Source organism: Melospiza georgiana, chromosome 6 (assembly GCF_028018845.1).
Source record: "Melospiza georgiana isolate bMelGeo1 chromosome 6, bMelGeo1.pri, whole genome shotgun sequence".
NCBI lineage: Eukaryota > Metazoa > Chordata > Aves > Passeriformes > Passerellidae > Melospiza > Melospiza georgiana.
The window spans coordinates 58650818-58675580 of record NC_080435.1 but is presented as its reverse complement, the minus strand read 5'-3'; the positions used below and the strand labels follow the sequence as shown (position 1 = coordinate 58675580).

The following is a 24763-nucleotide window of genomic DNA, read 5'->3' as shown; positions in this document are numbered from 1 at the left end:
GAGGGACTTTTGCTGTGTCCGCTTCTGGGCGCCTCACTTCAAGAAAGTCATTGAAGTGCTGGAGCGAGTCCAGAGAAGGGTAGCGGAGCTGGGAAGGGTCTGGAGCACGAGTGCTATGGGGAGCGCTTGAGGGAGCTGGGGATGTTTCTCCTGGAGGAAGGGAGACTCGGGGTGACTTTATCGCTGTCTGCGACTCTCTGAAAGGAGGAGTAACCAGGTGGGGGTCGGGCTTTGCTCCCGGGCTGCCAGCGACAGGACGGGAGGACAGAGTCTTAGTGGAGGTTTAGGTTGGACACTAGGAGGAATTCCTCCGCAGAAAGGGTGATTAGATATTGGAATGGGCTGTCCAGGGAGGCGATGGAGTTACCATCCCTGGAGGCGTTTAAGGATAGACTGGACGTGGCACTCAGTGCCACGGTCCGGTGGACACGCTGGTCTTTCCCGTCCCGAAGTGATTGATTCCGTGCTTCCTCTTGGTTAGTCAGGGGCAGGTGTCCCCCGTCTCCCGCTGTTCCACCCGGAGCTCTGGGGCCCGGCCAGCGCTCGGACAGCCCCGGCGCTGGCCCCGGGCTCCTTCCCGCTCGGGCGGGCGGTGTCGGGCCCGGGTGGCGCACGGAACGCGCGGGGCGGCGCTGGGCGGCGGCGGGGCCGTTTGGCGGCGGCACCGGAAGGCGGAAGGCGCGGCGGGAGGAGGGAGGGGAGCGGGAGGAGGCGGCCATGGACGACTTGGGCTGCCCGCGGTGCAAGACCACCAAGTACCGCAACCCCTCGCTGAAGCTGATGGTGAACGTCTGCGGGCACACGCTGTGAGTGGCGCCGGGCCCGGGGGGAGCGGGGCGGTGAGGCCTGGGGGAAGGAAGGGGTCGCTCCCCCGGCCGGCCCGGGGGTGGGGGCGGCACCGGCTCCGCCAGAGCCGAGCGGCGCTTGCGGGGCGGCTCCGGGCCGGTCAGGCCGCCTTTCCTGCCGCGGAGGGTCCGTGCCAGCCCGGACTGGCTCCGGTGTGGGTCTGGCTGCCCTCGGTGCGTTCTGTGCGGTGAAATTGCCGGGAGGAGCCCGCGGGACGCGGCGTGAGCTCGGGACACGCTCCTGTCCCGCTCCTCTGCCAGGCTGCGGCGTGAGAAACGGGCAACGCAGGGGAAAATACATTTCCCATGCAGTTAAACATTTCTTGTTAAAACTGCTCGAGTAGTAAAGGAAAAAGTGTTTTGTGGTATTATTGTAATGTGTTAATTCTGCTGAATGAAGAGTGCTTTCCTGAAGGTTTGGTGCTGGTTTGAACGTTGGAAAATCCTCTTGAGAACCGGTGCTGATGGTAGTCTTAACTCATTCGTGGTTTTTCCTTTTTTGTTTTATTTGTTCTGTTTTTTATTTTTTCCCAAGACCACTCATTACTTTTTTCCCTTTTCTCCCAAAACTCAGCCCTTAGATAGTACCATCACTGGCTATTGCTGATTTTAGTCACAGATAGTCTTGCTGATTTAAGTCGCAAATAGCCTGAACTCACTTTCGGATCTGAAGACCATCCTTAGTTAGTGTGGAAGTTTGAAAGGCTGTGCTCTAAATTCTTTCTGGATGTACACCATCCAAGGCCAGTACTGCAGTAGCAGTCCTTTAATATATTTTTTATTTTTGTCTTGCCATCTTTCCTGTGATGTGTATGTTTTTAAACCACGTGTGAACTACATTGAGAAGACGCAGCCTGGGAGCTGTCGCTTGCCTTGGCGCATTGCTGTAAGCGAACAGGGTGAGGGAAGTCAATTACAAGAAAGGATTTATCTCGTTGTCTTAGGAAAAAAGCGTTACTTTTCACTCTGTTCCCTGCTCCCGTTCCCTTCCCTTGCCGTGGAGGTGCGGTGGGGTGGCAGAGGTGGCCTCGGCAGTGTCCCTGTGGTGGCAGCAGCGCCGGGGCTCCAGAGCAGCGGCCCCGTTCAGGGGTTTGGAGCGGTGCCTCGATCCTGCACTGACCGAGGATCACAGCAATGATCAGAGCGGTCCCCGTGTGCTTCCAGGCTCCTCCAGAGCCTCTTCCAGCAGAGGACAGCATGTCTCAGTTTGCTCTCCTGCTTCGCTTCTCTTGCTTTGGGCTTTTTTTGCAGCTGAGTTTTGCTGGACACAGTTAATGCTGTTTTCTGCTTTAGTGGCTGCAGTTGCTGACGCCGTGTTTGGGGCTGATGTTCTTGTCTTGGTTCTTGTTTCTGCAGCCCAGCTCTTGTTGTTTGCATCTCTGTGGCAGAGTAGGAGCTCTGGGTTTGTTTTTGTTGCAATTAAGGCCTCTCCATCTCAGTGTGGTTCAAGTGTGCCACTTTTCCTCTGTGCTTTCCTTCCAAGAGCTCCCTCAGGGTTGTATATCTATTATAGTTTCCACACGGTGTTACAAACCCTTCATGCTGGAAGTTGTTTCTTAGTAATGGTTGATGAATTTCCCTAGTAACTCATCTAGAAGCTCAGATGACCCACCTGTGCATGAAAGGAGGGGACTGACTTGTTCTCATAAATTCACCATATTTCAGTCACTAGGAAGGAATGTTTAATGAGATGACAGAAGTTTCTGATGGAGATTCGTCCTTTATCAGTCTATTTGGATATTTTGCAGTTGTTAACATTGAAAATGCTACTCCTAATTTCCAATTTAAATTTATTTGCTATAATTGAAGCATTTAAGAACTCTACCATGAATTTTATACACTTGTGAACTCTTTATTACTTCTCTTTTGTAGGAAAGTCTGGAATACTTTGAGGGCTTTCTTTTTGGTTTTTCACTCTGAAGAAATCCCATTGCTTCAGTCTCCTCTCTTCAGTGATTTTTAATGTCTTTTTTTTTTTTTTTTTTTTGTTACACTTGGGGGTTATTCTCACTGGGGTTTTTTTAGGCCTTTTCCACTTGTTTTGCATTTTATTTATTGAAGCTGGACATGGTGTTCCATGTGAGTCATTAGTACAACAGCCAGACTCAAAATTATTTTGTGTTCTTCTCATTTTGTGTTCTTTTTCATTCTTTTCCTGCCTGCATTTCATCCAGGCAGGATGATGACTCTTGATGTATTTAGTTTTTTTGCCGTGATATTATTGGTTTATATTGAACATAAATCCCAGATTCTTTAGCACTGCCACATCTGTGGGCAGAACAGAATTCAAGCTTGCTTTCCATGTTATGTTGTGCAGGTGATGATGATGATGATGATGATTATTATTATTATTATTATTGCCTTTTTGCTCTGTTAAACAATTTGTTACTTCATGTGACTTTTATTTGCTTCAAGTGACTGTGGATTCTGAGCCCCTCCATCCAAGTTCTTGAAACTGCCTGAGATTATTCTCTGTTAACATCCTGATATTTTCTGATGTGTAGTTTGTGGGCAGAATGTCTGGGAGATATTGGAAATTGTTGCTTGTCACCATAAGAAATCCAAGTGAGGCACAGCAAAATATGAAGTTGCCTGCAGTAAATTCATTGCTAAACCCCCCCTTCCCCTGGTTGCTTTCTGTAACAGTGGAGAATGTGAAAAGATTAAAGCCATGTGAATGGGCTTGCTACCAATTTTCTCTCAGACTGAAGCAATGATAGCTTATCTCTGGGTGTGGGTTTCTAATCACCTCTGAGTACTTCAGTACGTTCTGCTTTTGTTTAGATTGCATGGCTGTCAGTTTAATAGTGTCAAAAGTCCAGTTAAACCAAAACTATATTGCCTGTAGTTGCTGTTTCACTGCCTGTATTGTTACTGTGCCATTGGAGGGAATTCTGTGCCTTTGATGTGATTTGTTCCTAAGAAATTGTGTGTTGAATCTCTCTGTTCTGTTATCTGACATATACAGGAGATAGGTTCTTTCCTCAGATTATTTTGGCATTTTCCCAGGATCTGATGGTGAGCCTGCCTCTGGTCTGTTTTCCTGTGTCCTTGTTTCCTGCTCTTTAGAGGCAGGTGCTTTAGTCCTTCTTTAGGTTCTTGGAGCTTAATGCAGACAGCAGAGATGCTCCAAAACTTCTTTTGTCAGTTTTCAAAGGGTAAATATTACATCTACCAGACCATATTTGAAAACCTTGAAGCACTGCTAATGCTGTAACCCTGGGTGTAGTCCCCAGGTTTATGGACTGCAGGGCCATGGGTTTATGGAGGCTCATGAAGCTGTCTGCAGGAGCACATTGCCTTTGTGGTGCTTTTTGTTTGAAGTGTGCTGAGAGATCTGCATGGAACATTCAGAGCCGTGCCTTTGCTGGCTCTGGAGTGCTGGAGCAGTTGCTGTAATGCATTTCCCAGCTCTGGCCTGGGCTCCTGCTCCTTCTGCTGTGCTAGGAGTTACATTAGCCAGCTAATCCATCTCACTGAGTGCAGATTGATGCAGAAAATGCCCCAAGTGCTTTGGCATCATCTGTTAGAGATTTTCCCTCTCGTTGGATTGTGGGTTAATGTGCTCCTGCTTCAGCTGTGCTTGCATTGCAGCCATTCTGAGGGAATATTTGCATTTTACCTTCAGTGCTGCCTCCTGGTAGTTTCTTTCCTAAAGCCCTGACCTTTCCTATTCTGTCAACTGTGCTGTTCACTTAATGAAGTGACCTCCAGTGATGTGATTTGCACTTGTGCAAAATACCTTGAATTTTAAAATGTTGAGGAGCCTGTAAAGGCTGAGATGATTTGTCAGCAAGCTTCAGATCTTTGTTTCATCTGGGTTTCAGAAAGCTTGTGGTTTTATCAGGAGTTCATTTTATTCATTTTGTGACTCTGTTTCCCCTTCTGAAGAACTGTGAGAATTGTCTTCTCATGCCTTCTGTCAGCCAGGTTGTTTCCACTTTCATGTTCTTAGGTGCCCTCTGATTAGAATGAAATTAGAAGAGCCATTCTTCTTATCATGGTTTATTCCCCCTCCACCTCTTATATAAAAAAAAGCACCTCAGAATATCTGAGAACTTGTTGGGCAACAAATGCCCTGGTTTTTCTTTCTTTTTGTGACAGATGGTTACAGTGAAGGTTCTTCTTGCTATGAAATCCTGTGCTTTGGAGGTTTGGCTGTTCATTCTTCTCTTCCTCACTTCATTCATTTAAATCTCATCTGAAGTGGATGAGAAAATCCCTGTGCATCTCTTTCCTTGCAGTGACCTTGACCCTGCCATCAGATTGGGTCTGCATTTTGGCAGCACATGCAGGTAGCATTTCTGCATTTCTCCTCCCTCATCCTTTGCTTGAGCCCACGTTAGAAATCTCCCAGGGCTGCACTTTGGCTTGGGCAGTTCTCCCAAGGGCACTGGGGCTCTGGAATGTTTCCTGGCACATCAGGGTGCTGATAAGCACAGCAGTGGAGATAAGGGATAGGCAGGTGGCTGCAGAGGATGAAATCAGACATTTGGTCTTTTATAAACAACATCAGGTTAGGATTCCACTGCAGTTTATTCCAACAGAACCATGCCAAGGCTTACAATTTTTACAATTTTGGCAGTGTTTTTTTTTTTTTTTTTTTTGGGGTATTATTTCTTAGTAGTTTGTTTTCCTTGGTTATTGCTTCTTGACCAGTATCACCAAAAGTGTAACACCATGTGTTTTTGGCATCAGAGCAGTGTTAAATAAGCCTTTTCCACTATAAATCTTCCCTGTCACTGGGAGGGAGGATGATAAATTAGCAGTTAAAAGTTGTTCTAGGATGGGACTTAGTAGGGAAATGCTTAGTTCAAGAATAATGAATGTCTTTTAAAGTTTATTTTCTTAAGTATAGCAGAGGTTCAAGGCATCAGATACTTGGCTTTAAAAAAACTTTTGTGCAGAGAAAAGTGTCTAATTATGGAGCAATGCTTGATTAAAGTCCTGTAATGCATTAGTTTCTAAGGTGCCCTGATGGCTTTGTCTTCTTTTAGAAGTTCACTCGAGAATTATATTCCAAAACCATTGTGCATGCATGAAAACTTTTGGTTTTTCAGACAATTCCTAGAGTCTTTTCTAAGCATTCAGATGCTGGGTGCATGCTTGCCAATGGAGTTGTAATCCACCTGGCTTCACTTGAGCCCATGAATTATCTTTTACTCTGCCTGCTTGGATTTCATGGCCTGTGTTGAGTTTTAGGAGGCAGGTTAAGCATATCCCACTGATTTACTTACACAAAGAGGAGGGGAAATGTATCCACCCAAAGCTGCATTAAAAGAACATTGAGGTTGTTACTGCAAGCAGGAGTGGGTAAAGAGATTTATTCCTGCCTGTAAACTTGGACCATATGGTCTCCAGGGAGGAGACACAAAAATGTTGGTAAAAAAGGTACTTAATTGGGGCTGCTGGTTCACCTTTGTTATCCCACTGCCTTTTGTAGGGAGCAGGAGGGAAACTGGTGTGAAAAGCTCTTCCTTAGGAGTCAGTCCTGGTGCTCCAGCTTGTAGAGAGGAAATGTGGGTGTCTGCAGACCAGCAAAAGCAAAGAAACTCCTGTTCTTCCCCAGTGCCATGCCAGCTCTTGTGCTGTTGTGACAAAGTGTCTTTTCCAAGCCTGATATCTCTGGGAGACACGGGCTCAGGGGCCAGAGCAGCCTCCACAGAAAGCTGGGAAGCTCCATTTCAGCTGCTGCCAGTTTGGTGGGTGTGGGTTTGTTCATGTTTTGCCACAATCTTAGATGGCAGCTGATCAACTTGCTTCATTCTAAGCTTTTCTGCTCTCTTTCCTGTCTTCAAGAAAGGTGTCTGGGCTCCTTACTAAAATATAGTTTGTTTTTTTTTTCCTCCTGTTCCCAGAGGGAGATGTATTTAATTCTCATTTAATTTGTTAATAAGACTTCAAAATGAAGACAGTGTGGAAAAGCTGACTGTCTCTAGGCCCAGCTTTGTGCTGCTCAGGGGAGACATCAATTCACCAAGCTGTGCTGTGGGGATTCTCTAATCTGCCCTGCACCCTGTTAGGTGTTCCCAGGGATTCATTAGGGGGGAAGTGCATCCTTGGAGAGCTCTAATTGAGGTGTTAACAGCTGCAATGTGAAGAAACAGAGCTTTCATTATTTGGGTATTTATTTTAATGTCAGAAGCTTTTGGAGTTTTGTGGCTGTCACATTCCCTGGGAGGCAGAAGCAGGAACATCCCTGGTGGATTCAGGGGAATGGGGGCTCATGCCAATGTGTGGGGCTGGACTTGTTGGAAAACAGTTTGGAATCTTCTTGTTTCAACCCCTTCCAAGTGAAAGGATGGCTTGGCTTCCTGCTGCATTCTTCTCTGCAGTGTGGTTCAAGAAAATGCCTTTCTTCCAGGATGGGGGAAAGCCCTGGAGACTGTGGAAAATAACATAAAACTGTATTTCAGCCAAGGGAGTTTGAGTGAAGAACTCTAAACTAGAGGTAGGCAGTGAAGATCTGTCAGACCTGTAACTTTTAATTTGAGCATGTGGGAATTAGGGGGGGGTTTAAATATGCATTTGAATTTGATTTGGCAAGCTTTTTTTCCTAAAGAAAATACCTTGAATGCAAGATATGCAAGGACAATGATTCAGGGCTGTCGTTTGTAAACATAAAGGTTGGCTGTAATAGATATGAATTTTAGGCCAAAAAAAAAAAAGGTATGTGGGCTTTGGAGCTCAAGCAAGTGGGAGTGTGCTGGTTCAGCCATGGAGTGTGGATTCAAGATTTGTGAACAGCAGCAGGCACAAGGAAAGAGCCAAAGAGCCACCAGGCTTTGGTGCTTACCAGACCCTTGCAGGAGCTGCTCTGGTTTGCTGATCTGACAGAAAATTGAGCTTTTTTTTGGTCAGTTCATGCTATTTGTACAGAACTAGCAAATGGAAGTGGCTTGTGAATGGTTAGTCAGACATCAGAGGTGGTGCAGGGCCCTCTGTAGGAATGTGTCTACGGATGAGGTAGGAATAGGGTGGAAGGAAGGACCTTCTTATGACACAATGTTAATTTGGCTTTTTAAACCATGCTTTAGAATTGGCTTATCTGGGAGAGCAAGTGTTCTGCTTTGTCTCTGAGACTTGGTTTTCTGCTGTTATTACCACATCACAGCTCAGCTTAGATTCCTGGATGGTAAATCCTTGCCTGTATGAAAAGCATGAACAATCTTGGTGGGTTAAAGCAGATTACATGCAGTTGAAAATCTCAACCAGAACAGAAACTTGGTGTGGTCCTGAACATGCCTGCATTGCTTTGGGGAGGTAAGTAATGAAAGCTGTGTAAATCTGTTTCATTCCCAGTAATTTCCACCTCTGAAAGAATTCTCTTAGTTTCTTCTGCGTGACTTGGGAGACACGTCAGGGAGTTTTTTACTCATTTTGTCAGATCTACTATGAGACTTGAACTGATGCTTGATTGAAGTAATTGCACAATCAAAGCCTGTCTGCTTCCTCAGAGGAAGAAGCAATTTTTTATTTTATTTTTATGTTAAGTGGGCTGTATTCCCTCTGAAAGAAAGCTTTTCCCTGACTTCTTAGGGAATAAAAATCTAGGTCATCTTTCTTCTTTGTCTTTTTGGAGTTTTTCCTGGTTTTATTAATTGGGATTAGATGCTCTTTGGATCCAGTTGCATCCCATTAGGCTTCCAAAGTCTCTACAAGTTAGTCATGGGAGGTGATTAAATCACTGCTGAAATACCCAAGAGATTATTTCCTTCTGCCATCCAGTTTTGACAGTGGATATTTGCTTTTACATTTGGCTCCGAGTCATGGTCTTGATACTTCTGATGAAGTGGTGTTAATGCCTCAGTTTAATTCTTTTGTTTTTAAAACTGGCATATTTAGAAAATCTTCTCTTTTCTCTGTTGAGCTATCAATTGCCATGTCTGCTTGGTAATACTTCTTGTCTGCTTAGCAAAGCTCACAGAGCTCTACTCTTCATTCCCTGTAAGTACTTTTTGGAAATGTAAGTTATGGTTCTGCTCCTTGTGACCTTGGCAAAAGGAAAGCTGTTGTTTATATCCTGTCTCTTCAGTCAGTAAATGGAAAAGTAAATTCTTTTTTCTTGGTTCTGGAAATTCAGTCTGTTTGAATCTGCAGCCTGGATTGAAGACTTTACAGGAGCGTGCAGTGACAGGGCAGGGGAATGGCTTCACACCAAAAGAGAGCAGGTTTAGATGAGTTATTAGAAAAAAATTCTTTACTGTGGGGGTGGTGAGGCTCTGGGATAGGAGAAGCTGCCCCATCCCTGGCAGTGTTCAGAACAGACTGGATGGAGCTCTGAGCAGTCTGTCCTGGTGGCAGGGGATTGGAATGAGGTGATCTTTGAGGTCCCTTCCAACCCAAACCATCCTGTGCTCCTGAAAATGGGTTTGGGTGCCCACTTGAGGAGTTTGTTCCAACACGCTCTGCCCCTCCTGGTTTGGGTGAATCTCCCCCTGTTAGTGTGAATATGGTCATGGTCTGGTAAATCTGTGGTGAGAACAAGTTCTTCTCAAAAAGAAGGCAAAGACAAGAGCTGTTTAAACAATTTCATATTAGGAAGGTTTTTCTTTTCTCTTTCTTTTAATTGCATCTACTTCATTTTAATTGAAGCCATAATAATTCTGTGGGTTTGTGAGGAAAAAGGACAATGAGCTTGCTTCTGTGTGGTTGCATTAGCTGTCAGATGTTAATAAGCCATATGCATATGTTTAATATTTATGAAATTAAGCAAATAGATTCCTGAGTCATTTTAGAAAGCACATGTGTCTTGGTAACTGTAAATTCACAGCAGGGCAGGTCCAGAAGTGCCCAGAAGTTGCATTTGTGTGCATGCTCTTTGTTTGGGGCTTTGCTTGGTTGTTCCTCCCCCTGGACAACTGAAGGTGAAATCTGAAGAAAAGCCAGGTCAACATTTTGGAAGATGAATTGAATACCCCACTGTTCATATCTGGTGAGGAAATAAGGAAAATTCCCTGAAAGCAACAGGCTGTGGCACAGGCACAGCTGAGCTTGCCTGGGGACACTTCAGTTTCATGTTGCTGCTTCCCTCCCTTGGTTTGAGGATATGCAGGCAACAGTGGATGTTTCCTCACAGACCACTCTGGCTGCAATAAAAATCACAAATAGTAGTCCTAACAGTGATCTGAATTTTATAAAGACATTTTACCTGGTTTCTCTTTTTAAAAATATATTTTGCAAGAATTCATTTTGACGAGACCAGATCTGAGAAAAGATCTTAGCTATATGCGACAAAATTAAACTTTGTAATAGCTAAAAACATTTTTTGATCCTCTGAAAATTATATTAAATTATTCCTTTTTTTCGGAATATAATGTGTGTGGGAAGAGAATATATAAGGAAATTCTTGCAGTTTTTTTTGTGTGGAATGTAGGTAAGTTCAGATCACTGAGAACAAGATGGCTCTGTCACAAAGGAACAATGAGCAAGTCATGTCTGATAAATATTTTGGCTTCTAATTGGGGAACATGAGGTAATGATTTTTGCTGTGCCCACACAGTCCTGCCTCAATGGCTGGCACTAAGGTTAGATTATGGCTAAGCATTTGCAGAATCCTGGGCTTAACATGAGCATGACAACTCCTTTAAGATTTTAGAGAAGATAAATGGCTCTGCTGAGAGTTAGGAAATATTGGGATGTGACAGAGTGAGAAGAAATGTATTAAGGTGAAAGTCCCCAAGAATGTTGTGCTCTTCAGTTTTTTCTTAGTTCCAAGAAGTGTGGCCAGACTGCCAGGGTGGCAGAGGAGGACTGATGTTCCTAGACAGCAAAAGGCAAGGGAGTGGTTTGGCCAGTGTTGACACCTTGAGGCTGCTGAGCCAGAATGGGAAGTGTTGGGTCTAACTGGGCAGGAAAGTCTGGCACTGGGATTAGAGGTATTGCAGGAGCTGCCCTCAGAGCTAGGGTGAAGGAGGAAGATCTCTGATCCCAGACAAGTACAGGCAGACAAATGTTTAACTTGTCTTACTTGCAGGGTGTCATGTGTTTATCTGTAAAAAAAAAAAAAAAAAAAAAAAGATATCTTTGTGGGGATTAGGATCTGAACAAGCTGTAGGTGTAACTAGTGGCTGGGTAATCTTTACTGTGAGTACATGAATAGCCTTGTGTAAACAGAAGAGTCCAGATTGTTCTGGGGGTAGTGTCTGTAGGCTTTAAAAGGCTGAAAAAAATCATCCTTACACACCCTGGAAAAACTGTCAGTGGCAATTGTGTGGTTTGATAAGCTTGTGACTGATGTGCTGTGAACTACAAATGGGAGGCTGCCTTTAAATCCACAAGATCCCTTGTTTAAGGGAAAAAATGAAAAGTTATCTTTAGTTTTGGGGTATGTTGTGTTGTGTAAAGGGAGAGAGGGAGGTTAACAGGACTGAGGGCAATGCCAGGGTGATGGGATGTTGCTGAACATTAAGCTGAGCAGGCTTGGAGGAGTTCAGGAGCTGCAGAGATATTTGTTGAGCTTAGTCTAGAAGTGCTGCATTTCTTTGAGCTTTTTAGTTTCTACTCTTGCAACAACATTTTGCCAAACACCCCCTTGATTTCTATTCTGTCTGCCTGGTTTTGGGGAAGGTGATGCAGGGGGTGTGTGCAGAATGAGCTGCCTTCACATGGGCAGGATCTCAGTGATGGGTGAGTGGAACAGCCCCTTGGAGATTTGTGTCTTGGGATGAAGTCAGGGAGCTCAAATTGCATGGGGTCTGAAGGAAACCTTTGCTGCCAGCTGCCAGATTTTGGAAGGGAAATTCTCTTCTACAGGGAATTTGTGACTGGGAAACACCTTGTGGCTCTGGGGAAACTGAAATCCTACAGTGGTCCCGAGGGGAGGCTGCCTCCCAGTCTGACTGTATGGCAGAAAGGAAGCTGCAGAGATCACAAGGGAGACTTGCTTAGGGAAAGGGACATGGCTACATGAGGAGTTGAGAGAAGGAGTGATGGCTGGGACAATCTTGGAAAACTGGAGCTCACAAGCGTGTAGCAAGATGTGAAGTTCTTGGAGGATGAAGGCATGGGGAGGCTGTGGCAATCAGAGGTGAGGACAGTGAGTGTGTTTTTGAGCATTGTGCTGTGGGGCTGTAGGTGTCTAAATGGAAATTTTCCAAGGCTGGATACAAAAGTCTTGGCCAGGAGAAGAGGAAAGGTGCAGGAGGCACTCAGAGCTGTGTTCCCTCACTGGGCTGGAGCAGCACCTGGGTGTTGGAGTGCTTTACAGAGCTGGCCAAGTGCCTGGGGTGCAGCATTTTTAGGGGCTCTGCTGTGCCCATGGGATGCCCCTGTGGCAGTGCAGGCTCTGGGTAACTCCTCCTGCCCTCCCTGGGAGCCGGGCTTTGGGCAGAGGAAATCCTACAGAGCGCTAATGCTAATCACTCTCTAATCAGGAATGTGAAATTTGGGCATGCTTCAAGCATTAATTATAGTGGCTTAATTTCCTTATCTGGTAAAGTGGGGATAATGCTACCTCATGGTGGTTTTGAGAAGGTCAGTTATTTAATGCTGACTGTGCATGCCAAGGAAAACTGGAGAGGGGGAGAAAAACAGTAAACGTGTCGAAGCAGGATTTGAGCAGGGCAGAATAAACAAGGTCTGAGGATCAACTGGCATTGCCTGAGTGTGTTAGCTGAGTGTTGCCTGTCCAAAAGGCTGAAAGAGGTGGGATCCTAACAGACTGGAAAGAGCAAACCCTCATGCTGGTGCCTGTGTGTTCAGAAAAACGTGTAGTGCCTGGGCCATATATCATGCAGGTTGTTAGAGGAATAACATGGCATTGAGGCCTCTGCCCTGCCTGCCTTAGTTGACATAAGGTAATGGATATTGAGGGGAGGAGCTGAGTAGCACCTGATTGCATAAGCCTTTTTTCCAAAGGAAACTGGCTAGCACAATGTGGAGATTAGAATAAATTTATATTGTGGTGCACGACCACAAGAGGGATCAGGCCGCTTGAATTTTCACTTTTTCAGTTTTGGTTCTGCTTTCTTTCATGTAGCCTGTGTTACATATGGAGATTTTAATTGTCTGACTTGCCAATGGTAACATGAGAAATTTGGGTGAGTAGTGGGCTTGGCTATAGTTTGCTTTCTGTCTGTTTCTTGGCTTCAGTCTCTGCAGTAAAAACAAAGCTGCGTTACTGCATGACTTTGATAAATAGATTTACATTTCTGCTTGCACAGGAAGTTATCTCTTACTGTTTGCTAGGTAAAGCTTCATTTCCCATACTCTGTTTTTTTTTTAAAGTGAATATTCTAAGAAGTGACTGTGCTGTGTAGCTCAGATAAAATACAGAGCCTCTATTTTATAGGAGCTTGATCGTTCAAACCTGATTTCTCTCTCCTGGTTTCTTTCTTCTGGAGTATCACTTGTGTAATTGGCAAATATATACAAGAACAAATGCTGACCTGAAATAACCATTCCTTGACTATAGTGGACCACAGTTATTTCCTCTTACACCTAATTAGCCCAACATTTTGTTTTAAAATCCATTTGTTTTCTAGGTAGAGTAGAAAGATGCAAAGTTGCTTGAAGGAGAATTGTCCCAACTTGTTTCTACTGTGTCCTTCCTCCACAAATATAGAAGCAGCTCTGTCATTGAAAATTTAATGAAGCTTTCATCAATACAATGCTGTGCCTCTTCATTCTCTGAAATGTATTCATTTTTAATGAGCTTCTAATTCTAATTCCAGGTAACAGGAACAACTGAACATAACCATAAATCTGATTTATTTGTGAACAGCGTATCACACGTAATTTACAATTCCTTAAGTTGTACTTATCACTTTTGGCTGCTTTTGGTAATTTGGTAAAAATGTTTTGTTTCCAACCTGTTTTGTTTTTTGTTTTTTTTTTTCCTTTTTGTAAAAATCAGCATCAGCAAACAGAAGCAATGATCTTAAAACAACAACAACAAGGTGGTTATCCTAGTTTCATATTGGAGTATTCGCATTTTTAATTTTTTTTTTTGTTTTAAATTTCTTAGCAAGCCCGGGGTTAATTCCTTAGTTAAAAACTACAATAGTGGGAAAATATTTTGGATATGTGGGAGAGCTGGTAATACTGAACAAAATATAGTATTGTGATAATTAATTGCAGAAGATGGAAATAGTCTGGGAATAGCTGTGTACTGCACTATGGACAGTCTCAAACTGGAGATACCTTATTGGAGATATGAAGCATCCAATAATGTTGCACTGCTGGAAGAAGGAACCAGTCTTGCTTGGCTTTTTCTTACTGGGAGTTAATCATAATGCTGAAAAAATAGTATTACTTACCAAATTTTATGCAACAATGACACCTATGAGTACATAATTACATTTTCAATTCAAACAAGAAAGCATTAACACTAAAACATTATTTTGGTCATATGAAAATAGTTTATTGTTCTATCTGCATTATTTAATTTATGGTCCTTTTATTGTTTCTCATAATCTTAATTGACATTTATCCATAAATATTTAATTGGTGTTTTGGATGTTAATTGCAGAAAAAGGCCACATAGATTGTGATGCCACTGAGTAGGGAAACATAAAATTTAATAACCAGAAACATTCTCTACTACACATAGTATTGCCTTTGTAATAATACAGAGAGTAATGTAGAAAGAGGGGATGGGATGAGTACCATTCTTGGCAATGTGCAATTTTTTGTTTTATCTATTAAGTTCCTTGAGAGGAAGTATTACTTTAGTACCAGGAGGAAGCTGCACTTGCATGGCACATGTTTGTATCCTGATTTCTTTTGACAGTTCTTATTGTCCTACATTGATTTGCTTGGAGCATTACACCAGCAGGATGATTTTCCATATATATTTCTATAAACACTTTTTAGCAGCTTCACAAATGGAAGCAGTATGCTGAGCACATTATATGGATATCCTGAACTGTTTCAGGTGTGTGAAGCAGCCCCACAATTCTGCTCAGCCTTTAGTGAGACTCAGAGCTTGTCGTCCTTGGTGGTGTCTCTGTGGTGCAGACCCAGGGGAGGTGCTGTGCTGGCATCTCCTGGCAGGTGCAGCTCTGGAGCAGCTCCCTTGGCACTGCCAGCGTTGGCACAGGCTCGGGGCATCCCTGAGAGCCAGAGCAGGGCAGGGCTGGTGCCACTGCTGCCCTCAGTGAGCCCTGCCCTGGGGAGGGAGCTGTGGGAAATGCAGCACAGCCTGTGGCGTGGAATCCCTGATCTGGATTGTTGCAAGAACCCTGTTTTTTTACCTTTTAAATGCTTTCCTAAATGATTTCAAGGCTTTCAGAGACTTCTTCCTTAGAAGTTTGGATCTGGTGTGGGCAATTAAATCTGGCATGTCCTGAAGTAGGAGAATGAGTGTTTGCTGTGCTGGTCTCTTCTAGAGACTTCACCCTGGGCAGTGCCAGCTCTGTGTCACTGATGGACACTTCCACTGTGGACTGATATCCATATTTACTGAATTTATGATGGCTAATTACAAAAAATCAAATTTCTACTTAGCATTCCTGTAGGGGGATACAGTATGGGTGAATGAAGGTGCTACAGAATGTAATCTTATCCCCTCAAGAGTTACAGCTGGACCAATTGCTAAAGATTAGGAGCAGGCCTGATGATAACAGGCCACACCTGTAGCCAATAAGAACAGTGGTATAAAGGAGTGGATTGGTGGGACCAGGAGTCAGAGGGCTGCTGCAAGGACCAGGAACAGTCAGTGCTTAGAGGAGCTGTCTGTGAGAAACATTGAGGAGGTATGAAACTCTGGTGGTATGGAATCTTTGCACCATAATGATAATAGAACTCTTGATGTATAAGACAATACATTCCCATTTCCTGGTTGTTTGGAATGCAGAGCTGTACATCAGAAGAGTGGGTGAAGGATCTGTGTTAGCAAGGCTGTTGTTTTAAAGACTGCCTCAGTTCTGCAGGTGCTGGAGTGCCAGAGTAGCCTCACATGTGCAGGTAGTTCATGGAAATAGTGAAAAATCTGCATGTGATAATTATTTTCAGGACCAAGCCTCTTCTATTTATTTTCCCTTCTAAAAAATGTACATCAGTTTTTCTGATAGTTGTTTTTCTGTTAAATAGTTTACTTAACACAGACAAACAGTTTATTTAAGATAAGTTGATAGCACCAGACTTGGAGTTTGTCCTAATACTGTCACTTCTCACATTTGGCTTGGACTATTTACAGGAAGCTGAAGGTGAATGAGATGAGGGAGAGGTGGAGGTTTGTGTCATCTGCCCCTTTAAATGTGATCAGTTCACATTTAATGGCTGTTGCTCATCTTCTTCTGGGTGATACCAGACCTTCCACTTGCCAGTCTTTGACTAGGTCAGATTTTTATTTGGGACTGTAATAAATACACCAGTCCAACTTCATTTCATAATGAGAGAGCATTTTTTTTGCTCAAGACTGGAGCAACTACATTAATAAAACTCTGTTTGTTTTTCTTTCCTAATAGCTCCAGAATTATTTTTCCAGTTTCTTCAAGGATAATTCGAGCATTGTTGCCTGGAATCTGTTGAGGAATGCATGGATAGTGCATAAAAGCCACATTCCAAGCTTTGTTTTAGAGTTTAGCACCCAAAAGTTAGAAAATTGCAAGATAAGGACTCAGGCTTAGTGTGGTTCCTCTGTTTATGTGGTAAGATACTATTATTGACATGGAATGGTATTTTTCATCTTGCAAGATGTGTTTTATGCTGTAATCACAGTATTTTAATCCATTACTTTTTGGACATATCAAGCATATGGAATGAATAAGAGGAACATTGATTTCTTTCTTTTCTTTAGCATTCTTGATATAAAACTTTTTGTGCCTATGTATTTCTCCTGTGATATTAAAGCAATGCTGCCTCTTTTTTCTGATGAGAAAAATCATAATGGTTTAATGGGGTCTCTACATTTTATATGTGCTAAAAGGGGAATGGAGGTGGTACAGTCACCATTCCTGGATGTGTTTAGCAAAGCCTGGATGTGGCACTGGGTGCCAGGGTTTAATTGAGGTGTTGGGGCTGGGTTGGACTTGATGATCTTGAAGGTCTTTTCCAACCTTGTGATTCTGTGAACTTCTCTTCCACCAAAACTTCATCTTCAAATACACAGCCTGCTTCCCCAGCAAACCAAACCAGCCTTCAGAAAGCCTCCTGATGTCAAGTGTTAAACTCAGAATGTGCCAATCCTGTGAGTAGCTGCTGGGCATTCCAGAAAAGGGTGTTTGCATGAGTTAAGGAAATGATACTTCAGCTTTTCTGTGCATCATAATTTTGGAATTTTTACAAGTTTTATCATAGAGTGTTAAGGAGTTGGAATGGACCTTAAGATCAGCTGGTATCAAACCCCGCTGCCATGTGCTGGGATACCTCTAAAGGTCTTAAATTTTGTGTTACATTTACCTTTGCCAGGCATCTGTGGTTGTACCCTTTCCAGTGGTTTTATTATTGCTTGGGCCCAAAATGTTATGGCTCTCCCCAGACTCTGTTTCCAGCACAAATGAGCTTTGTTACTGGCCAGGTTGGTGTAAAATATTTTTATGCTTTGGACATGATCAGGCATCACTGGTGGTGCCTTTTATGTATAAGGACAACAGGAAGAGAAGTGGTGTGGTTAAGAGAACAAATAAAAATTACTGGCTGCAGGAGTGTGGTGACTTCCACTTGAGCCTCCCTGGTTACTCCAGCTAATTAAAATCCAGGTGTTCCCTGTGCCACATGCCTGTCCCATCCTCGTGTTCCAGCCCTTTTTTTGGCACTGAGTGGTGAATCAGCTCAGGAAGGTGATCCCTTTTAGGGTTTTAGACTTTAGGTTATCAGCTGAATTACCTCCTTGTACTGCTCCTGGGCACAGGTGCTGTTGTAGAGATTGCAGGGCAGGTCTAAAATAGGATAAGCTACTGTAGGACTAGACTTGACCTTGCACTTGTAGTAGCCATATTAGATACCAGTAAAAATAAATATATGAATCTGTATGAGGTGGCTGCATGTGTCTTTGCTGATAACTCCAGTGCTGTCCTGGTGACATTCCTGCAGCCTGAGGTGCCCTAGGTGTGTGTCAGCCATGCAGAAAAAGCTTTGATCTCACATGATCCCACACAATTTCCCCAGTCCCTGCTGTGGGAGTTCAGATGTTTGTTTTAGTTGACAACCTGAGCTTGCAGAGGCTCCATTTGTCTTTTGTGGCTTGGATTGGGATTTCACTTAAACAAATGGCAAGGAACTGCCTCTTCATGTTATGTAAAGTTTGCTCCTGAAAATAAAAGGATCACTTGTGGATTACTGAAAGTGGTGCAATTTGAAGAGAGCTGTGCTGGGGAGGAAACAACTTTCTTCTTGAAGTAGGGGAAGAGTTTTCAGATCTCTTCTTTTTTAGATATTTTCATGATTCTTTCAAAACTTGTGCAAGGATTTGGTTCACAGTGGGCTTGTAATGTTGTCACCAGTGTGAATGAGAAGCTGGTATGAGAATTACTCAGGAGGATGCACAGTGTGGTTCTTCATGAAAGTGATGGGTTTTGTTTGGCCTATTTTTCTTCTCTACATAAATGAAAGTGAAGGTAATGCAAAGCAAAATCTGTTTGGAAGGTAATAGGAATGGCAGTGAAGCAAGTTTGATATTTGATGTGTCTTGGCTGTTGTCACCAAGTGCTTTTTCTCTTCTCTCTCTTTTTCTTTTGAACGTTGTTTACAGTGATAGTAACCAGAAGACCTTTCATGAGTCCCAGCTCACAGTTCTCTGCAAGGAAAGGAAAAGGCTTGGATGAGCTGTAGTGTAAAAAGTAATCAGATTTGGAAGGTGAAGATAGATGGGAACAAGAACCAGTTTTCTCCTGATTTAGTTGATGCAGTGTCTCCTGCTATGGGACTAGCCCAGTTTCATGCATGAGTTTTCAGTGGAGCTCCAGGATGGGATGGGAAATAACCCTGGAGTTAGAACTTCATAGAGCATAAATTTCAATATTTGTGTCTCCTTATCTGTGTTATTTTTTTTCACACCTCTCCCCCCGGAACAGAGGGGCAGCTGGTGTCAGGGGCTGTTTGTGCATTATCACAGAGATCACATGTATGCAAGTCATCTTTGTCCCCACCTTCCTTGTCCCCTGGCTTGGGAAGCCATCCCACAGCTTCTGTCTGTGCTGGTGTGTGCAGAGGGAGAAAAGGGCAGGAAAAGTCTCACTCCCATCAGCATCATGTGAGTACTGTGTGTCCCCAGGAGCCTTAAACTTGGGGTCTTTTCAAAGCAGAATAGATGCTGTGCAGGTGAGTCAGCTTTTTGTGCTAGGGGCCAGGTGCTTGACTTATTTTCAAGCTGACATGCTGGGACACAGTGGCATTCATCACATTTGTAAACACTCTGAGAGCTGAGGAAGGCCATTGTCTGTAACCGGTTTTCCTTAATGCTCTGGGAGTGACTGCCTTGACGCATTTTCCCCACGTGGCATCGGCAGCCTGTGAAACACAGAGGAAGCGTTTCTGCTCTGTGACCTTTGCAGCAAAGTCATCCTCAGGGAGGACAAGCAGGAGTGAGTGTCTGCATGTCTGCACTTCTGGTGCTGTGCCCAAATATGTGCACTTTTGACTCCAGAACAGGGAGTGAAAGACTCCATGTCTTGGACCAGCCCTTGGGCAATGCAGTTCTTGTCCTCACTTTTCTGCTGTATGTGAATTTGATGGTTCACAAGTCATTCCTGCAGAGCAGGAAGAGAAATCTTACCGTTTTAGCAGTTTTATTGCTTCTATTGGAGTGGAACAGAGCAGGTTGTGGTCTGTTGTGCTGAGTTCTAGGTCATGTTCAGGCTCTCACTTTTCTGGATGAGAGCTCAGGTTTCCTTTTAGTAATCTAGGTCTAAGTAGTCTAATATTAGTCTAAAACCTAATAATTAGTTTTTATAGCATTTGTTTTTGAACAAAGACTGAGGAGTATTTGTCTGTTGCAAAGAACAAGTGGAAAGTAGTTCCTGGTGAGTTTTTTACAATATGTGGCATAAGGATGGCCTCAGTGCTGGGGCTGCTTGTGGAGGTGAATATCAGGCTGTCATGACCCACACAGTGTTGCCAGGGAAAGCAAAAACTCCAGTTAGATGGGATTTACCCAGTACATGTAATAAGTGTTTTCTCAAGTGTCTATACTCTGTTTTTTTCCTTTTCTCCTCTCTGTGTAGTGGGTTTTTTGTTTGCTTTCAGTAGACCATTGTCTTGAGGGGCCTGGTCCTGCAAACAGTAATGAACAGGCTTTTTGTTGACTGGAGATACCTGTGAGACTGTTCAAATAAGTTTGTGGAGCTGAGTCCAGGGCCTCCTTGAAGCCCACCAAATACTGAGGGTTTCTTTCCCCTTCTTCCTTGAGACCTCAATTCCTGAGTGCCTTGAAGCCACTTCACCTCTCCCAGTAGTCACTGACTGAAGGATTAGGCCATTTTTTATAGTAAAATAGACCCGAACATATTCACATTTTGACATGTTATGTCTGAGAATGTACAAGCTGTGAGCTGTTGTTCAGCCACACATTTTTAGCTTATCAATGATGAAGTCTTGAGTGTTAACATGCCTGTTAAATGGATATTTTGGGCATGTGGAAAGTGGCTTAATTGTATATTCACAAAACCAAAGAACCTCTTTTGGCCTGGCCGTTTAATAGACCATTTAGCCTCACTTGAATCTGGTTTTGATAAAAGCTGCTGAGCAGAAATCACATGGGTTTGTCTTTCACTGTTCACTCTGTGAGGCAGGTGCTGGTGACAGTCTGAGCTGTCAGGCTTGGTGCTCAGAGTGACAATTGCTGCCTCACTAGCAGAACCTAAACAAACATTATCCTATCAGTGCATCCACATCTTTGTGCAGTTAAACTGTGTTATGTTTAAGCTGCCTCCTCTGTGCACGTTCCCACAGTTTTAACAGCTTGTCATTTAAAGCCTACGAGAATTTGAGTGAGATTCAATTCCACCTGCCCAGCCTGGCTGGCAGTGGGGTGTGATTGTGTCTGTGTGGTTTAAGTGCAGCTGCCCTGAGCAGTGAGAGTGCTCCAGTCAGTGTTGCCAAGGTCTTCAGCAACCAGATAAGAGGGAGTGACCAGCAGGAAATGCTCCTTGGTGGGGGAGAGTCTTTGTTCCATGAGAACACTTTCAGATAAAAGGTGAAAATTGATCATCTTGGCATTCCCCTGCTTTAAAATTACTCAAGGACTGGTCAAGGGAGTTTCCTTGCAGTGTTTAATAATACTGATTTCTGCCAAAACCCCAATATTTCCCACATATCTCAGTTGTGTCACTTGGAAGTCTTGCAGATGAGTACTTGTCAGTCCTGGAAGCTGTAATATATATTGCTGTTAAGGGGATATTTTGGGGTGGTGTATTTTTTTTGAGTAAGCATCTATGTCTCAAAACCATCTGAGTCATGCATTCTATTTTTTAATACAAAATGGTTTTGAAGGTTCAGCATGTTGTAGTGGTTGAGATATGACACTAAGCATAAAGAGCCATTGCAATGCCTCCTGAAAGGAGGAGAAAAATATTATAGCCCCAGGATCACAGAATTAATTTACACATTTATTTATTTATGGTGACCTGGGCAATGCTTGTTTGCAGGCTCATTGGGGTGTGTTGATGGGTTCAGTTTTGGGGCTGGCACCCCCCTGCCCCAGTTAACTGAGGGCAGCAGGTGATGGTTCTGCTTCACCTGTACAGACAGGGCAGGTCTTTCTCTCTTGGGTTCAATCATTTTGGGAATGTGGCCTGATCTTTGATTTCCATGACCACCTTTAGCACTTTTTTTCACGCAGGAATTTTGTTGAACTGGTTAACTTTGTGCATTGGGTTCAGGTTGTGCTGGAGTGGGTGTCACCGAACTTGTTTTACAGGGTTTTCCAAGGAAAACACCCACTATGGTGTTTTCTGCCCTGGGTAGGCTGTAAATGGCTTTTTCTGTGGAGCTGCAGTTGCTTTTCAGGTGCCTGAGTTGCACAATGGCACTGTGACTCAGGGACCACAGCCCTTGTCCCTAACTGGATTCTTTTGAGGCTTTAATTGTTGTGTGCAATAGCCAGGGTGCAATCTTCAGTATCTACAAGCAATCCATCTTTTCCTTATCTTTGGATCCCATTTGTTTTATTTTTACCAGTAAACTTGGCTCATGGGCTTTGTGGGAGTAGGAAAAGTGATCACTTTTCTGTAGCATCCTAATGTTTCTTGGGGAAAATGCTGGGAAACGATGGAATGCCTTACACATCTCTCCAAAATGTTGCATGTGGTTTTAGGGGGTGGAAGCAGCATGAGTTGCCCTTTAAAATTGAAAGTTAAGGAAGTAGCTGAAGTTGACAGGAATCTGAGAGCTTTAGAGAAATTAACAAAAATGTGTTATAAATAGCAGGAATATAAAATAGCATAATAAAATGGTGAGAGTAGATTTTTAGTGTAATATCCCCTTAGAGAGTCATTTTTGGGTAGAGAGAATGAAATATTTTGCACATGCAGCTTGCTTTGGTCAAGAAAGTTAGAGGTGGGCAGTGTGACATGGGCACCCCAAAATGTCAGGAGTTGGAGGGGCCATTACTTTCTGAAAAACTCATCTTTGCTTTATTTTGTCTTCACTGGATCTCCCAATTGTTGGTCATCATGGATTTTCCTAGTGACTATTGTGTTCTGGAAGAATCAATAGAATCAAATAATCATGTGTAAAATAGATGTGTTGATTTTTAATTATTATTTTTTGAGTGTGTGGTTGTGAAAAAATCCTTTTCATTGTTGTGTACAGCTTGTAATTTGATTGAGATTCAGAGCATAAAAAGCATGAAATCCTGTATTTCAAACTTCCTAGAGCTGTGTACTCAGGGTTGTTCTCCCCTGATTTGTTTTAATTTGACTGCTTTAGTGGCACTAGATAATATCAAGCATTTATTGTGTGTGATTTATATGGATAGGGAAAATACCATACACACTTTCTCAGGCCAGAAACAATGTTCTTTACACATGGCATTTAATACAGTTGTGAGCCTAAATAAATGCTGCTTTTGAATATGTGCACAGCTCCTGTATAATTATGGAGCAGTGTGGTTTATTAGGAGAGAACATGCAGCATTGTGGAGTGCTCCTCAGCTGATGCTTGGATAAAACAGATCAGCTCAAATATTGTCTGGGACTGATCATCTGAATCTTGGGCCAGATTTCCTTTCCCTTACTTGTTTTCAGTGGCTCTGGTGGCACAAAGCTCAGGGATGTAGCCATGGATAATGGTGGGGTTTGGTTATCTGTGTGATGTTTACAGCTGAAGTAGTGAATGGAAATGCAGAACTCTTGTCTCTCCCAGTAACATTACACAGAGATAGGAATCAACAAAAATACTCTGCAAAATGAGTAAGTTAGACCAGTCCCACAGAGGATGCCAGGTGGGGTTTATGCTAAAACAGGCATTCAAAAATACTCTTCCAGGCTATTTCCACACATAAAACCAAGGCACACACAAAATCCCAACAATCTATGCTCTGAATTCACTGTACATGGAAGGAACTTCACATAATGAAGAGCAGATCTGTGGATATTTATCTGCCTTCAGATCATTTGACAACAATTGGATCATGATCATCTCACCAGTGTGGGGAGGCAGCTGTGTGTCCTCCTCCCTCCTGTCCCAGCATCTGCATCCTCTGCTGAGGAACTTCACTGGGGTGTTCTGCTTTGTGTGGTTTGTGGCAGAATGGGTACTGAGAGAAATGCTAACAAGAACAGAATGTATTTTGTTACAACTTTTTTCCTTTCATCTTTTTGATCCTCTGTTAATATGAGTTGTCTCGCTTCTGCTCCCTCTGTGCAACTGATTCTCCTCGTGGCTTTTCCTACTAACAAACCCTGAAGGAATAAATTTGCATCACAAATTTTTATTGTGATAATATTCTTTGAAATGTGCTGCAACTCTGAGAGAACAGCTCGTGTTATGTCTTTGCAATGGTGAGTAATGTGTTTGCTCACTTTGTCCTTTGTGTTTGATAACCTGGGAAGCTCCCTCCATATTCACTGGTGTAGGGCTGGGTTTTTATTCCCCACAATTTGTAGGAAATTATTGAGATGCCAGCACAGCTAATGAAGGCCTGATATGTTCTCCTTATTTTTAATACCTAAAAGTAGCTGCATTGAATATGGCCTTACAATTTAGCTTCTAAAAGTTGGCATGACATTCACCAAGTGGTTTAATGTGCTAGAATAGGAGTTGCCTTTTTTTTTGAGCTTGAAGAAAAAGCATTTTTTTGAATTATTAACTTTAAAATGCAAAAAAAACCTTCCCTACCATGCTTTAAGTAGGTCAGGATTTCTGCCACCCTTAAAAAGGAAATTGAAACCTGACCTGCTCAATGACCAGGGTGGGATGGGGGAAGGAGGTTTTGGTGTGTTTTTCCTTTTTCTTTTTTTTCTTTTTTTGTTTCGAATAAATCAAAATATAATTGTTTTTTTTGAGATTTGTTTCACTGGCCACGTGTTGCATATTGTAGGGTATTTCAAGACATCCCTGAAATATTTATCATGCTGTGTCCCACCAAGAATGTAATCTTAAGGTCTCCACTGTTTATGAAGCACAGTCTATATTTTATCTCATGCTGAGAAAAGATGTGATAATGGTTGTTTGGGGATTATGTGAAAATGAAGTGAGGAATGACCCTTAAAAATTGGTGGGAAGTGGGAGATTCCCAAATGAGACCAGGGAGGTGGGGAAACAGAATTGCTGCTCTGGGGTTTTTCTAATGAATATTGTCCTTGCACTTACAATGGGGAAAATGAAGATTAGGGAGAGAGAGAAGCATTTAAAGGAAGTGCCATAAAAATCTGTTGGGCTACAGAAATGAAAGCTGACCCTGTAATTTGGGGCACTTGTGTGTGTCAGTGGGGCAGTTCCAGGAGTGCAGGCACAGAGCCTGGGAAGGTGCCTGGGATGCTGGAGATCAGCAGTGGATCAGAGATGCTGGGATGTAAATGAGCTTCAGCACCAGG

At 43.1% G+C, this 24763-nt stretch overlaps 1 protein-coding gene across 1 annotated transcript in view; it reads left to right on the top strand.

Annotated features, from left to right (window-relative positions):
* The first annotated feature begins 702 nt into the window (after positions 1-702).
* MNAT1 (MNAT1 component of CDK activating kinase) overlaps positions 703-24763 on the top strand; it is a 119060-nt gene continuing 94999 nt past the window's right edge. The window contains exon 1 of the mRNA XM_058026380.1: positions 703-806. Within this exon, the coding sequence (XP_057882363.1) occupies positions 718-806 (89 nt within the window). The 5' untranslated portion in view covers positions 703-717. The remainder of the gene's footprint in view (positions 807-24763) is intronic.